The sequence below is a fragment of the Coregonus lavaretus genome (genome assembly GCF_964263955.1).
Source record: "Coregonus lavaretus genome assembly, chromosome: 8".
NCBI lineage: Eukaryota > Metazoa > Chordata > Actinopteri > Salmoniformes > Salmonidae > Coregonus > Coregonus lavaretus.
This window is the reverse complement of record NC_139995.1, coordinates 43932055-43945330: the sequence shown is the minus strand read 5'-3', so window position 1 is coordinate 43945330 and position 13276 is coordinate 43932055. Positions and strand designations below refer to the sequence as shown.

The 13276-nt window shown below is 42.2% G+C and overlaps 2 protein-coding genes across 2 annotated transcripts; one reads left to right on the top strand and one right to left on the bottom strand.

Moving 5' to 3' along the window:
* Window positions 1-6533, top strand: LOC311134060 (low-density lipoprotein receptor class A domain-containing protein 2-like; the record flags this gene model as incomplete). The annotated part of the gene is made up of 6 exons (XM_084167659.1): window positions 1-91; window positions 1880-2022; window positions 2307-2637; window positions 2809-2967; window positions 3349-3489; window positions 6232-6533. 6 exons carry the CDS (start codon window positions 1-3, stop codon window positions 6531-6533), a joined length of 1167 nt encoding a protein of 388 aa, XP_084023785.1.
* Window positions 6534-10872: 4339 nt separating this feature from the next.
* Window positions 10873-12038, bottom strand: LOC311133530 (G0/G1 switch protein 2-like). Its single transcript, XM_084167037.1, has 2 exons — window positions 11961-12038; window positions 10873-11811 (listed from the first exon to the last, which is right to left on the bottom strand). The coding sequence occupies exon 2, from the start codon at window positions 11780-11782 to the stop codon at window positions 11432-11434; it is 351 nt and encodes a 116-aa protein (XP_084023163.1). The 5' UTR covers window positions 11783-11811; window positions 11961-12038; the 3' UTR covers window positions 10873-11431.
* Window positions 12039-13276: the final 1238 nt, after the last annotated feature.

Here is a 13276-nt window from a genome sequence, read left to right as displayed (position 1 = left end):
ATGGCAAACAAGGGGAATAAACTTCAGAGCCTGTCAAAAGTGTATGTTCTGCTCAGCATAATGACACTCAAGACCAATGCCATCGAGACGGGTAAGGAGATGGAAGCTCAATTTTAAGATGTATTCCGTCGCCATTTCAGCCACTTGCCACTTGTTGCCATTACCGTGACGCACTGCCTTGTGCACGTAATTTAGCCTATTTGTTGCTCCTGGCTCTCTCATTGCGCCACTGGGCTTTTGTCACCGAAAACAGTGTGTCTTTTTGCGTCACTGTAATTAATCATATATATTATATTCTTGACCAAATACCTGTTGATTTGAACTCTGCTTTCTTAAACAAATTGTCATTGAAACAGGCGCATACCCATGGATAAGAAAATCATGCATATAGGGTATGCCCATGGCGCCAGGTGTTAGGGCCGCAGCTGAACGGTCATTTGTGACTATTCTTAATTTGTGAAATAATAGTTTACACATGGGGTTGAATGATCTTTAATTACACTTTAATTCATGGAATATTTCTGGCTTTTTGACAACCACCTTAAAATATTTTGTTCACTTTTTGTTCACTTTATGTTGTATTCCACAGAAATAGTCTACAGACTTTTGACATTTTTCTATGCTTTTATCATTATCAACACCGGATAATTGGGAAATAAACATGATTTTATTATTGATTTATTGAGTGAACAGAAAAAAAACATATTTTGAACTGGATATCTCATGTGGCTTTTACTATTTCTAGGCATTATCAAAATAATTTTCTTGAGCCATACAATTTCAGCTCATTCTCTACAGATGTGATTTATTTTTTTGAATAACAGAACATTACCAGTTATAACGATAGTTATATTTAATTCCGTGTTTATACCTTTCACAAATGCAGAATAATGCAGAATTTGAATTTCTGTCATTCATGCAGTTACTTTTAGATTATGAGGCTTGCATTTAATTGAATATTGTCCCTAACCCTTCACCAAATTATTTAAGATAAATTATATATAATCCTTTAGGTCCAGCTTCATTCAAGGCTCAAATAAATACATGTTAGCTTTCTGTCATTGACATTAGGATAATACATGGATGTACCGTTGGGGCAGCAGCCCTTTTCAGAGGTATTTCTCACTACTGTGTGTGAGCGTGGGAGCGTGTCATCAGGAGTTGCCCCATGCCTTCTTAGTTGTCTTTTCCCTACTGGACTACAGTAGTACCAGAGCTGTTTATTTTTAAACTGTAAAACCCTTTATTGGGGACTAACTGTTCTGCTGTTGTCCATGTTTTGGACAGTGCTTCTCTTGCGGGCATCGTGTTTACCTGGGGGGTATTGTGGGACGGGTTGTTTCCCACCAATAGTGGCTCCTCAGTGTCCTTCCTTGGAACGATCCAGTGGTCGCCTGTGGATACAGAGCTAATAAAACCAGGAAGGGGTTGTAAATATTCCCATTATCTGGCTCACTGCCCAGAGTGGGTGTCTGGAGCAGCAGTTCAGGTCCAGTTCTGGCTATTTGCTCCTCCTAATCACCTGCAACAATCAGCTGTAGACTAACTCAGTTGTGTTTTAGTTTATCTTCGTTTTTATTATTAATCTCATCATTCGGTAAAGGTCAGTGACTCAGTGGGACTGTGGAGAAACAGAGAAAGTAGATTGTTTGTTTACACATCACATCCTCACAGACAAGTAGTTTGTTCCTTCATGGTACTTCTACATAGAGCATGGCGTTTGCAACACCAGGGTTGTGGGTTCAATTCCCATGGGGGGCCAGTATGAAAAATAAAAAAATAATGTATGCACTCTAACTGTAAGTCGCTTTGGATAAGAGCGTCTGCTAAATGACAAAAAATGTAAATGTAAAATGTACATCTGTTTGTTTTCCTCCAGTCAACGTGGTGGACTTCTGTGGCCAGAACATCCGGGGCAACGGGATGATCGTCAACTCACACCAGGAGTCCAAGAAGTACTACTTTGTCACCATGGGAACAGACTGCCACTTCACTATGCAGGCTGCCTCCCCCAAGGACAAGGTGCCCACCACTAACCGCACTTAGCCCCCACCTCCATTTTGGTGCTCCCTACAGATGTATGCCCAATATCCCAAATCCACTCCTAGGCCTAGATCTTAGAGGACTGGATAAGTATATGCAATATGGTAATATTTCCTTCTTGACTTCCCACACCTATCCAGTCCTTTCAGATCCAAGGGTTAGGGGCTAGGGGTCACTGAGTGATAATCCCAATACTTTACACATTATCTTCCTTGCAATGTCCATCACCTAAACATGCCCCCCTTCCTCTTCTCCCTGTGAAGGTACAGTTCCACTTCCGCTTCTTCCTCGTCTACAGCCTGCTTCGTTTAGCACCCCAAAGTCCCGCCCCCCTCTTCCCTGAGTCCCCCCGGGGCCTCCGATTGGAGCCTTCGACTCCAGTGGTGGAGCCAGGGGACCCATGTCATGCGGGGTCATACATTCAGTTCTATGACGGGCGGGACAAGAACTCACCTCCTATTGGGCCACCGCTATGTGGGAAGAGCCCACCCCGCCCGGTGCTGTCCACAGGGAATCACCTGACCCTGCGTCTGGCAACCCGCGGTACCCAGCCCAGAGTGGACTTTGTGGGGGACTTTACCTCCTTCAGACTGGGTGAGACATGACACGTGGATGTTTGCCACATATTAATTAGTTGTAGTTTTATAATCGTCTGACGTCAGTGTTGAAATCTAACTCATCATTACAATCGTAGCCAACTCATAAGCTGTAGTTTGTGCAGTTTGTAACCAATCAAATGTACCACCTTGCTCCATCCGTTTTCAGGTTTTAACCAATCAGCATGCAGCGGCGAGCCTTATTTCCTGTGTCAGAATGGGAAGTGTATCCCGATGAGTCTGGTGTGTGACGACAAGGGCATCGATAACTGTGGGGACGGGAGCGACCTGGAGGATCACCTGCCCTCAGGGTGCAAAGGTCACTTAGGTAAGACACCTGTGCAGCTACCTCTTCAACAAGCCATTAAAGGTGTTCTATGTGGCACTTTTCAGACTCATTCTCACTATTGTTACACTATTCCACAGTTTATACACTATATTTTGGTTTATTGGTTAGGACAGAAGAAGAGAGGAAAGATAGAGGAGAGTGTGCTGAAATGGCAGTAGCCGGGTTCGAACCCATGCTGTATATGTGCACCAGAGGCAGTAGCTTAGATTGCTAGACCACCCTAGACCATCCAATTGTATTATTCTACTGCTCTTATATCCTGTACAACTCTTTTCCATATTATTACTGTAAATTGGAATGTGTTCTCAGTCACCTTACCTACTAATGGAAAGGTAAATAGCACCTGTGTCCTCTCCTCAGCAGGTCAGCTGGCTCCAGCCCAAGCCCCTCCCCCAGCAGTGACCCCAACCCCTCCTGTCTTAAACCCGCCCACTTTTCCCATGTCCACCTATAGGAACTGTGGCACTCTGGACGGCGTACCCAATCACGACTCAGTGACAGGTGAGTGACAACTGGTACAGGTGATGCAGGTTATTGTTTTCTTCTTGACCAACTAGGGGGTTGTTTTTATACAAGGATCAGTTCCCAACACCCTAAGCAGCATTGGAAGAAAGCGAATGTTTCTGGTTTCCAGGGATACAGTATTTTCAACCTAACTTCCGTTTCCCCTGAAAACGGAGGTGGGGACTCCGTTCAGGTGTCTTTTTCGCCTGCTACATAAGGTTAGTTCCCAATGACTTACCTGGTTAAGTAAAGGTTAATAGAATAAATATTTCAACCAAAACTCAGTGTTTTACTTGTACTATATCTCACAGTGGCTTTTTGTAAAATATCCCTTATTTCTAAACTGCTGGGTAAGATACTTTTTGGGAGCATAAATCAGTGTAGGGGTATTGTACAGTATGTGTCTGTAAACTCTATTTGGGCACAAAGTAACAGGAACCTAATTCAAATGCAAAGCATATCGATGACAGGGGGCATAAAACTAATTGGGCTGCCAATAGGTCTTTATTTCAACCTTATCGGGGTGAAGATGACCCCTTTGAGTGCCCAGTCATGTTGGTGTTCTATTGACAATGGTGCAAATAGATACTGAGGCTGGCCTGGCCATTAGCCTCACATTACCTTTTTGTCTGTGGCAAACCACCAGATATCCAGTCAAGACCACAATCATTATTTTATTCATTCCAATTCAACTGGCTAACAGGAGAAAAATGTCTGTGCAAATTGCCATTCGTGATAACAGGTATATTTTTCTGCCTAAATTAAGGGATGATTGCATCGTCATTGAATACAAGGAAAAGTATTTTCTGTGATTTGGCAACAAAGCATTCTGATGTTTTTACTATTCAAATAAAATAAAATCAAGCTTTATTTATACAGCACATTTCAGACATGGAATGCAACGCAATGTGCTTTACAGGAAAAAACTAATAAAAACAATGAAAATAAAAGCTGAAATATTTACTAAACAGCAAACATAAGATAAAAATCTAAAGAATGACACAAACTGAACAATTAAAAAGCACCCTAAAGAAAATAAAAGATAAAAGATGTGTTTTAAGATCTCTTTTAAATATGTCCACAGATTCAGCCCCCCTCAGGTTCTCTGGCAGGCTATTCCAGAGGCTGGGGGCATAATAACTAAAGGCTGCCTCTCCATGCCTCTTGGTTCTAGGCTTTGGGATAGTTAAAAGGCCAGTGCCAGAGAACCTGAAGGACCTATTGGGTACATAACTTAAAAGCATGTTTGACGTGTACTGGGGTACACAATTGTGGATTGATTTAAAAACCAATAAAAAAATTGTACAATTAATTCTGACTCACAGGCAGCAAGTACAGAGACCTTAAAACCGGTGTAATGTGTACTCTCCGTCTGGTCTTGATCAGTACCCATGCTGCAGCATTCTGTATGTTTTGCAGTTGACTAATGGCGTTCTTGGGTAGACCAGACAGGAGAGCATTGTAGTAGTCAATCCTGCTTGTAATAAAAGCATGGATGAGTCTCTCTGTATCAGCCTGAGAGAGAAATGGCCGCACCTTGGCAATGTTCCTCAGGTGGTAAAAAGCTATTTTGGTCACATTCCTAATGTGCGATTTGAAATTTTATTCAGAATCTAAAATAACACGTAGGTTTTTTATCTTTATTGCCTGTGAATTAAAATGTGTGCTTTGGCTCCAACAATAAGTACCTCGGTCTTGTCTTGATTTAGCTGGAGAAAGTTGTGAGCCATCCAAGTATTTAAATCACTAATACAGTCTAATAATTTATCCTTGGAGCTAAAATCCTCTGGTGACACAGAAATGTAAAGTTGTGTATCGTATGCGTAGCAGTGAAAATCAATGCTGTGTTTTAATTTTTACCCCCTTTTTCGTGATATCCAATTGTTAGTTACGATCTTGTCTCATCGCTGCAACTCCCCAACGGACTCAGGCCCACCAAGCCGTCCAAAACATGACCCACCAAGCCGTCCAACTGACGACCGGAGTCAGCTTTCAGGCGCCCGGCCTGCCACAAGGAGTCGCTAGAACATTAGCCAAAGAAATCCCCCCGGCCAAACCCTCCCCTAACCCGGACGACGCTGGGCCAATTGTGAGCCGCCCCATGGGGCTCCTGGTCACGGCTGGCTGTGACACAGCCTGGGATCAAACCCGAGGCTGTAATGGCGCCTCAGCACTGCGATGCAGTGCCTTAGACCGCTGCACCACTCGGGAGGCAATGCTGTGCTTTCTGATAACGCTGCCAAGGGGTAACATATATAAACTGAACAGTACCGGACCCAAAATCGAACCTTGTGGAACGCCACATGTGATATGTATTTTCTCTGAGTTACATTATGTTCAAGGGTGACAAAATTCTCGACCGGTAAAATAAGTCCTAAACCAATTTAGAACTGGACCAGAGAGGCCAACCCACCTCTCCAGTCTTTCCAGAAGGACATCATGGTCAACAGTGTCGAATGCAGCACTCAAATCTAAGAGCACAGAGAGCTGTTTGGCATCTGTGTTGGCTCTAAAATAATTTACCACTTTAACTAAGGCTGTCTCTGTGCTGTGGTGGGCCCGAAAACCCGATTGGAATTTTTCAAAAATACAGTTGCCACTTAAAAAATTATTTAGCTGTTTGAAAACAAATTTCTCCCGAATTTTGCTTAAGAATGGAAGGTTGGAGATTGGCCAAAAAATTGCACGCAGACCCCATTGCTAACTGTACTCTACTCTCACCCCTCCACGCTCCTCCAGACTCTCCACCCTACTTGTCCCTGCTGGCGCTCTTCATCGCACTGGGTGTGATAGCTGGTGTGGTCCTGCTGTGTTGGTGCTGCTGGTCTCCAGCCTGGTTCCTCTGGAGGATCAGTGTCTGCCGCTTCCTACCCTGCTGTAACTCAGCCTGTGCCTCCTGCAAGCTCTGTGCCCGAAGCTGTGCCCAGAACAAGGAGCACCGACCGGCTAAGGTTTCACCACAAGGACAGGTCCCAATCAACTGTGCCGCCTTGGCCACCCTCACCACAGCCCCGGCTAACGCCACCACTATCACTGTGTAGGGGGGCAATGCGGCAGCTATATAGCGCCGGACTGTTGTCGCTATGTAGCGTAACCACCATGATGGCTAACAGTGAGACAGATGGACTGCTGGACATGATGACCCAGACTTCATGTTCTAGACTGATGGACTGAGACGAGACTCATCTTTTTGCTGGGTTACAAGAATGTCATGGAAGAAGCGGTACTGCAGGGTGTAGATCTCAATTTTCAGTGGAAATGAGACAGTCATTATCTTCTCCCTACATTTGGACAGTTCTTAAAATGGGGAGAGGCTTCACTTTTGAATGTTTGAGTCACTGTATGATTATTTTTTTGTTGTTGCTTTAAACAATGAATGACTGGCGCTAAATCCGGGACACTCAAATTAGTATGATATGTTACATTTGGTATGGTTACACAAGACAGAAGGTTACTTAAGGCAAAAACGAAAGGAGGGTGGTTTGTCGGGGTGGATGGGTAAGTGTATAACGTAAACGTCTAGCAACCCAAAGGTTGCGTGTTCAAATCTCATCACGGACAACTTTAGCATTTTAGCTAATTAGCAACTTTGCAACTTCTGACTATTTTTTAGCTACTTTGCAACTACTTAGCATGTTAGCTAACCCTTCCCCTAACCCTAACCTTAACCCTTTAACCTAACTCGTAACCCTAACCCTAACCGTAACCCCTAACCCTAACCCCTAGCTAACATTAGCCACCTAGCTAACGTTAGTGTTAGCCACCTAGCTAACGTTAGCATTAGCCACCTAGCTAACGTTAGCCAAAACAACTTGTAATTCTTAACATATCATACGTATTGCAAATTCGTAACATATTGTATGAATTGCAATTCGTAACATATTATACAAGTTGTAATTTGTAACATATCATACGAATTGTAATTCGTAACATATCATACGAAATGGATGATGGACATTCACAAATGTATACCAAACGTAACATATCATACTAATTTGAGTGGCCTGGATTTTAATTTACTATGTTACGTCTACCCCTGAGTCCAGGTTGCTTCTTCGGACTGTTTTGTATTTAAATGCACTAGTGGACCAACATAGGAGGTTATTTTCTGAATGTAACGTAACCCAGGTTCACCTATTCAATTCTATCAAGTTTGGCATAAGACTCCTAGTTACAAAAGCATGAGAAATTCCACTCCCCTCAACTTTTCACTCCCCTCAACCTGCTCCCACTGAAATGTTCCTTTCCCACACATGTAAGCCCGTTACTCAGCAGGGACTCGCTTGATCTGCTGAAATAGATATTGTTTTGTTGCGGGCAACCATACATACTATGTCGGCGCTCATGTCTGCCATGTACACTCATCCTGCCTAGATTGAGTAGACACATAACCTTTCTTGGTTTTCCTGCAGTGCTTGTTGTGTAACTAGATTACACAGTGCCCCCACCTCTGTCTTTTGAGTGATTTGGAGAGGTGCTCTCGAGGCTTGTTAAGGGTGACACATGCTTGACTAAACGCTGAGTTTCTCTCTTCTGAGTTGCCAAGTGACAATTGAAGCTATGTTCCCCCCAACCTCTCAAACTCTTACTCTCTCTCTTTCTTAGAGACTTAAGACAAACGGATATGAACTAAGCTGGAAGAGATGATAATGTACCAGGTGCATTAGTATCATTTTCTACACTAGGGCGTCTCCCTAACTTTCAGACATGATACCAAAAAACATGTGTTCTCAACACCACAAACAAGAAGACATAGGGCTTTGGTTGTGTCACACAGACCAAAATGATTTGTGTCTCTAGAACTACTGTGTAAATACATAATTTCCCATAGATGTTTCTTTGTATTCAGAAGGCTAAAGTGATTTCTACCACTACCTTTGTATTATTCACAATCTCCATATTCAAAAGCAAATTGTGTGTGCTTATAGTCTGTCGTACGTTTGTCTGAAATGTCATCATTATCTATTTTTCACACTTTTGTTTAAGTTTATACTTGATTTCTCATATCCACAGACAACTAGGAAATTGTTTGCGTAATCACCGCTGCCTGATATACACCGAGTGTACAAAACATTAGGAACACCTGCTCTCTCCATGACATAGACTGACCAGGTGAATCCAGGTGAAAGCTATGATCCCTTATTGATGTCACTTGTTAAATCCACTTCAATCAGTGTAGATGAAGGTAAGGAGACAGGTTAAAGAGGGATTTATTTTTAAGCCTTGAGACAATTGAGACGGATTGTGTATGTGTGCCATTCAGAGGGTGAATGGGCAAGACTAAAGATGAAAGTGCCTTTAAACGGGGTATGGTAGTAGGTGCCAGGCGCACTGGTTTGTGTCAAGAACTGCAACGCTGCTGGGTTTTTCACACTCAACAGTTTCCCTTGTGTATCAAGAATGGCCCACCACCCAAAAGACATCCAGCCAACTTGACACAACTGTGGGAAGCATTGGAGTCAACATGGGCCAGCATCCCTGTGGAACGCTTTCGACACCTTGTAGAGTGTATGTAAATATATGTTTGACAATATTAAACTTAGAACATTGAAGATTAATTCGACATTGTCACGTTATATACTGTAGCCTTTCAAATATAATTTTTTTATGAAATGTACAAATACTTTGATATTTGGCAGAATAAGACACAATAAGACAATGCATTAACTTTGACTGGTCTCTTTATCTCTCCCCTCTGTTTCTGTTATGAAATGAGGGTAGGTAGGGTATTCATCTGGAGCAGGATATAATTGCTGCCCTGTTGGTTGTTCATCCTCTCAGAGCCTTGTTGACAATGGGAAGAGCTTGGCAAGGTCTCACAAGGTTCAAACTGTGTCTGTTGCCTCTGTTACTGCTGGCAACCTTTCAGCAAATCCCTCTCCTTCTACAAAGAGAATCCTCTGTTGTTTGAATGGTGTTTAATCCCTACCTCTCTATACCCTACAGCCTGACTTTGATTCTGGGTTTATTGTTCCCTTGGTGAAACATGACTTCTCGATTAGTCGTTTTTTTTTCTCAAAATGATTATTCATTGTTTGAGTGTTCCCAGGCAAATTTGTGCTAGGGACTTACAGAGTCTAGAAAAATAACAGTTCTTGGTCCCACATTAATCCCAACTGCATCAGGCTATTTAGTTCTGAATAAGACAAGCCTGTTTTGCAGCTCAGGGACAATTCTACAATATCTCTCCTGATTCAGGGCACCTCCAGCTATTAATGTGTAATGTATCTGTCCTAGTGATAGCCAAACACTACTATTAGAGACATTTACATAGGAGGAAGACATATTTCTCTCTGTTCAGCTCGGTCTGGTTTTTGGTCCCAATCACGTTCATGTGATTATCTTTGAGCTAAAGGTGCCACATTGTTCGTTCAGTATCTCAGTCGTCCAAGCCACAGGAAGTGTCATCTATGATTCACCCCCCACAGCGCTGTGACCCTATTAAACTAGACCAGGCCTCAATGGACTCTGGTTTTAGGGGGAAAAGGTAAACACACCGAACCCAATGACATAATACTGTATCGTCCTGTTGCAGGGGAGACTTGACTCTTCAGCCCCTCATAAGAGTGATGATTGTCTGCACACAATGGAAATAATAATGGATATGCATTTATAAAGCACTTTACACAAGGTCTCAATGCGCTTTACACTGTAAGGGGAAGGCAGCGGTGACCTCATCCAACACGATGATGCCCGGCAGACATAGTATACAGATATTGTGAGATTTAGTTGCTTCACCAAAATTATTTTATGTCTCATGTGGCAAATGGAATGAAATCCATTGAATCCTGGATTTCTAGATTTTACCTGGATGCCATGTTGCACATGTTTAGCTCATTCAAGTCTTAATAGAAACCATACAACACCAGAAGTTACCATCTTACTCACAAAGACAAATCAAAGTTTACCCATAGCCTCTCCGTGTAGCCTTTCCTGCGCACTGTCCTCTGCCAAGGTGTCTGTGCCTTCATGGTACAGATTTAGGATCTTAATTTGAGCCAGTGTGCGTGCTACAGCAGAAAAATAATCCTGCAGCAACAGGAAATGTGAATTATGTAGATTAGTTCAATGATTGCTCAAGGGGTGGATGTAGCAGGAAGGAAGAATCCCAATAGGGCTATTTATTATAGGTTACATTCGGGGCCCTTTGCTTACTGCGTATGAAGGCGCCCTCTAGTGGATCTTGGTAGGATGCAAGAATATTCAAAAGGAAAGGTAACCACTATTGATAAGTAGGCTAATAAACCTATGATAGGCCTACTCATTTTGGTTTTACAATACTGGTTGTGAATGTGTTTATATTTGGGTGCTTATAAATAATAGAATAGATTAGAATATAACCAGTATAACTCTGAGAAAATACCATATATAGACATTGTAAATAAAAATATGAATTTATTGACTAGAAAAAACATTAATATATTTACAGCATTGACAAATAGCACTTTTTAAAAATCTCACAAAAATGTTACTCTTTTGGCACCATGGATGGAGTGGAGAATGAGATAGCAGAGCGGCTGCTGTGCAGTCAATGCCCTCTCTCTCATTAGCGGATAGTGAGAGTCGAACAGCTGCTCTTTCGCCGGCTCTTTTGACCCCGGACACAATTTCAGCTTGGGAGTTTCCAACTGGCGCGTCAACTTGGGCTACCAAAAGCAGCGCTGCAAAGCGCAGCTCAACACAGACAGTCAGCCCGTTTTTCTGTTGACGGTTTAAGGTTGCCATTCATCCCACTGGGCACACACTGGTTGAATCAACGTTGTGTCGTGGAACCAACGTGGAATAGACGTTGAATTCACGTCTGTGCCCAGTGGGATTCCTCTTGTGGAGCTTTTTCGAATGGGTATGTAGCGCACCGTATTTGATGTGGCAAGGACTATACAGGTCCTTAATAATTATGTAGGCTAACAGCGTTTTGGCGCTAACCCGGTGATGCTTTTCACGAGGCGTGCAGTCGGTTGGCTGCACCTGCGCTTCTATGCGCTCCCGTCGCCTGTTGCAGCTTCCTGGGTATGGTGATCTGCTCCGCGGCCGAAACTGTTGCCACCTCCTCCTGTTTCCTTCTCTCCTCAGTCTCCAGTGCCCTCTGCTCCCGAGCCATCAACTGAGCGAGCTCTGCGTCCAGCGGCTCTTCGGAGGCGAAGGACTGGCAGACGGTTTCCACCAGGCCCAGAACCATGCCCAAGAAGGCCACCACGGTGCCCACCATGTACACCTTCAGCATGCGGCGGCTAGGCTTTTGAGCCAGCATCTCCTTGGCGAAGGGGATGATTTCGTGCATGGTCTCCATTTCGGTTGGATTATGTGGTCTGAATTTGACTGGAGATAGAAGGAGAGAGTTTTATAGTCACAGGTGTCACCTTTTACGCATGCAGTTGTAAATTGTAACAAATAGGCCTAGGCACTTTTCATGTCACAACAATGTGAGAAAAAAGCAGGACAATCACAAGCAATGGTAGGCTACTTACTTTATTCAAGTAATTGATCTTGTCCTTTTCAGGGGATTTTATGAAACCTTCCAGGAGCGAGTTTGTTTTGTGTCGCATGAGCACACATTTGGAGCTTCTCGTTTATAAAGACGTGGTTCTTTTAATCCACACCCACTCGGTGACGCTTTATGAATATTAATTGAGCACGAGCTCGCTTCTGCCAAAACAGAATGAGCAAGTGTCCAGATGAAAGTGAGCTACGTGCATTGGCTACACCTCCTCTCACAGTCGCTCACCCACTCTGTAAGCAGTTGTGTAAAGTATTTAAGTAAAAACACTTTAAAGTACTACTTTAGTAGTTTTGGGGGGTATCTGTACTTTACTTTACTATTTATATATTTTTTTAACAACTTTTACTTTTACTACATTCCTAAAGTAAATAATGCATTTTTTACTCCATACGTTTTCCCTGACACTCAAAAGTACTCGTTACATTTTGAATGCTTAGCAGGACAGAAAATGGTTCAATTTACACACTTATCAAGAGAACATCCCTGGTCATTCCTACTGCCTCTGATCTGGCGGACTCACTAAACACAAATGCTTTGTTTGTAAATTATGTCTGAGTGTTGGAATGTGCCCCAGGCTATCAGTAAATTTAAAAAACAAGAAAATTGTGCCATTTGGTTTGCATAATATAAGGCATTTTTAATTATTCATACTTTTACTTTTACTTTTGATACTTAAGTATATTTTAGCAATTACATTTACTTTTGATACTTAAGTATATTTAAAACCAAATACTTTTAGACTTTTACTCAAGTAGAATTTTACTGGGTGACTTTCACTTTTACTTGAGTCATTTTCTATTAAGGTATCTTTACTTTTACTCAAGTATGACAATTGGGTACTTTTTCCACCGCTGTCTGTAAGTTAAGGCCTACTTGTGTGTGTGTCAGTGGTGGAAAAAGTACCCAATTGTGATACTTGAGTAAAAGTATAGATATCTTAATAGAAAGTTACTCAAGTAAAAGTTAAAGTCACCCAGTAAAATACTAGAATAAAAGTCTAAAAGTATTTGGTTCTAAATATACTTAAGTATCAAAAGTAAATGTAATTGCTAAAATATACTTAAGTATCAAAAGTAAAAGTACAGGGATTTCCACGTGTTCTCTTGATAAGTGCATGAATTAGACAATTTTCCTGTCCTGTTAAGCATTCAAAATGTAACAAGTACTTTTGGGTGTCAGGGAAAATGTATGGAGTAAAAAAGTACATTATTTTCTTTAGGAATGTAGTGAAGTAAAAGTAAAAGTTGTCAAAAAAATGTATAGTAAAGTAAAGTACAGATACCC

Coding starts and splice junctions, on each gene's coding strand:
- LOC311133530 (XM_084167037.1), bottom strand. CDS start 11,782: ATGGAGACCATGCACGAAATCATCCCCTTCGCCAAGGAGATGCTGGCT.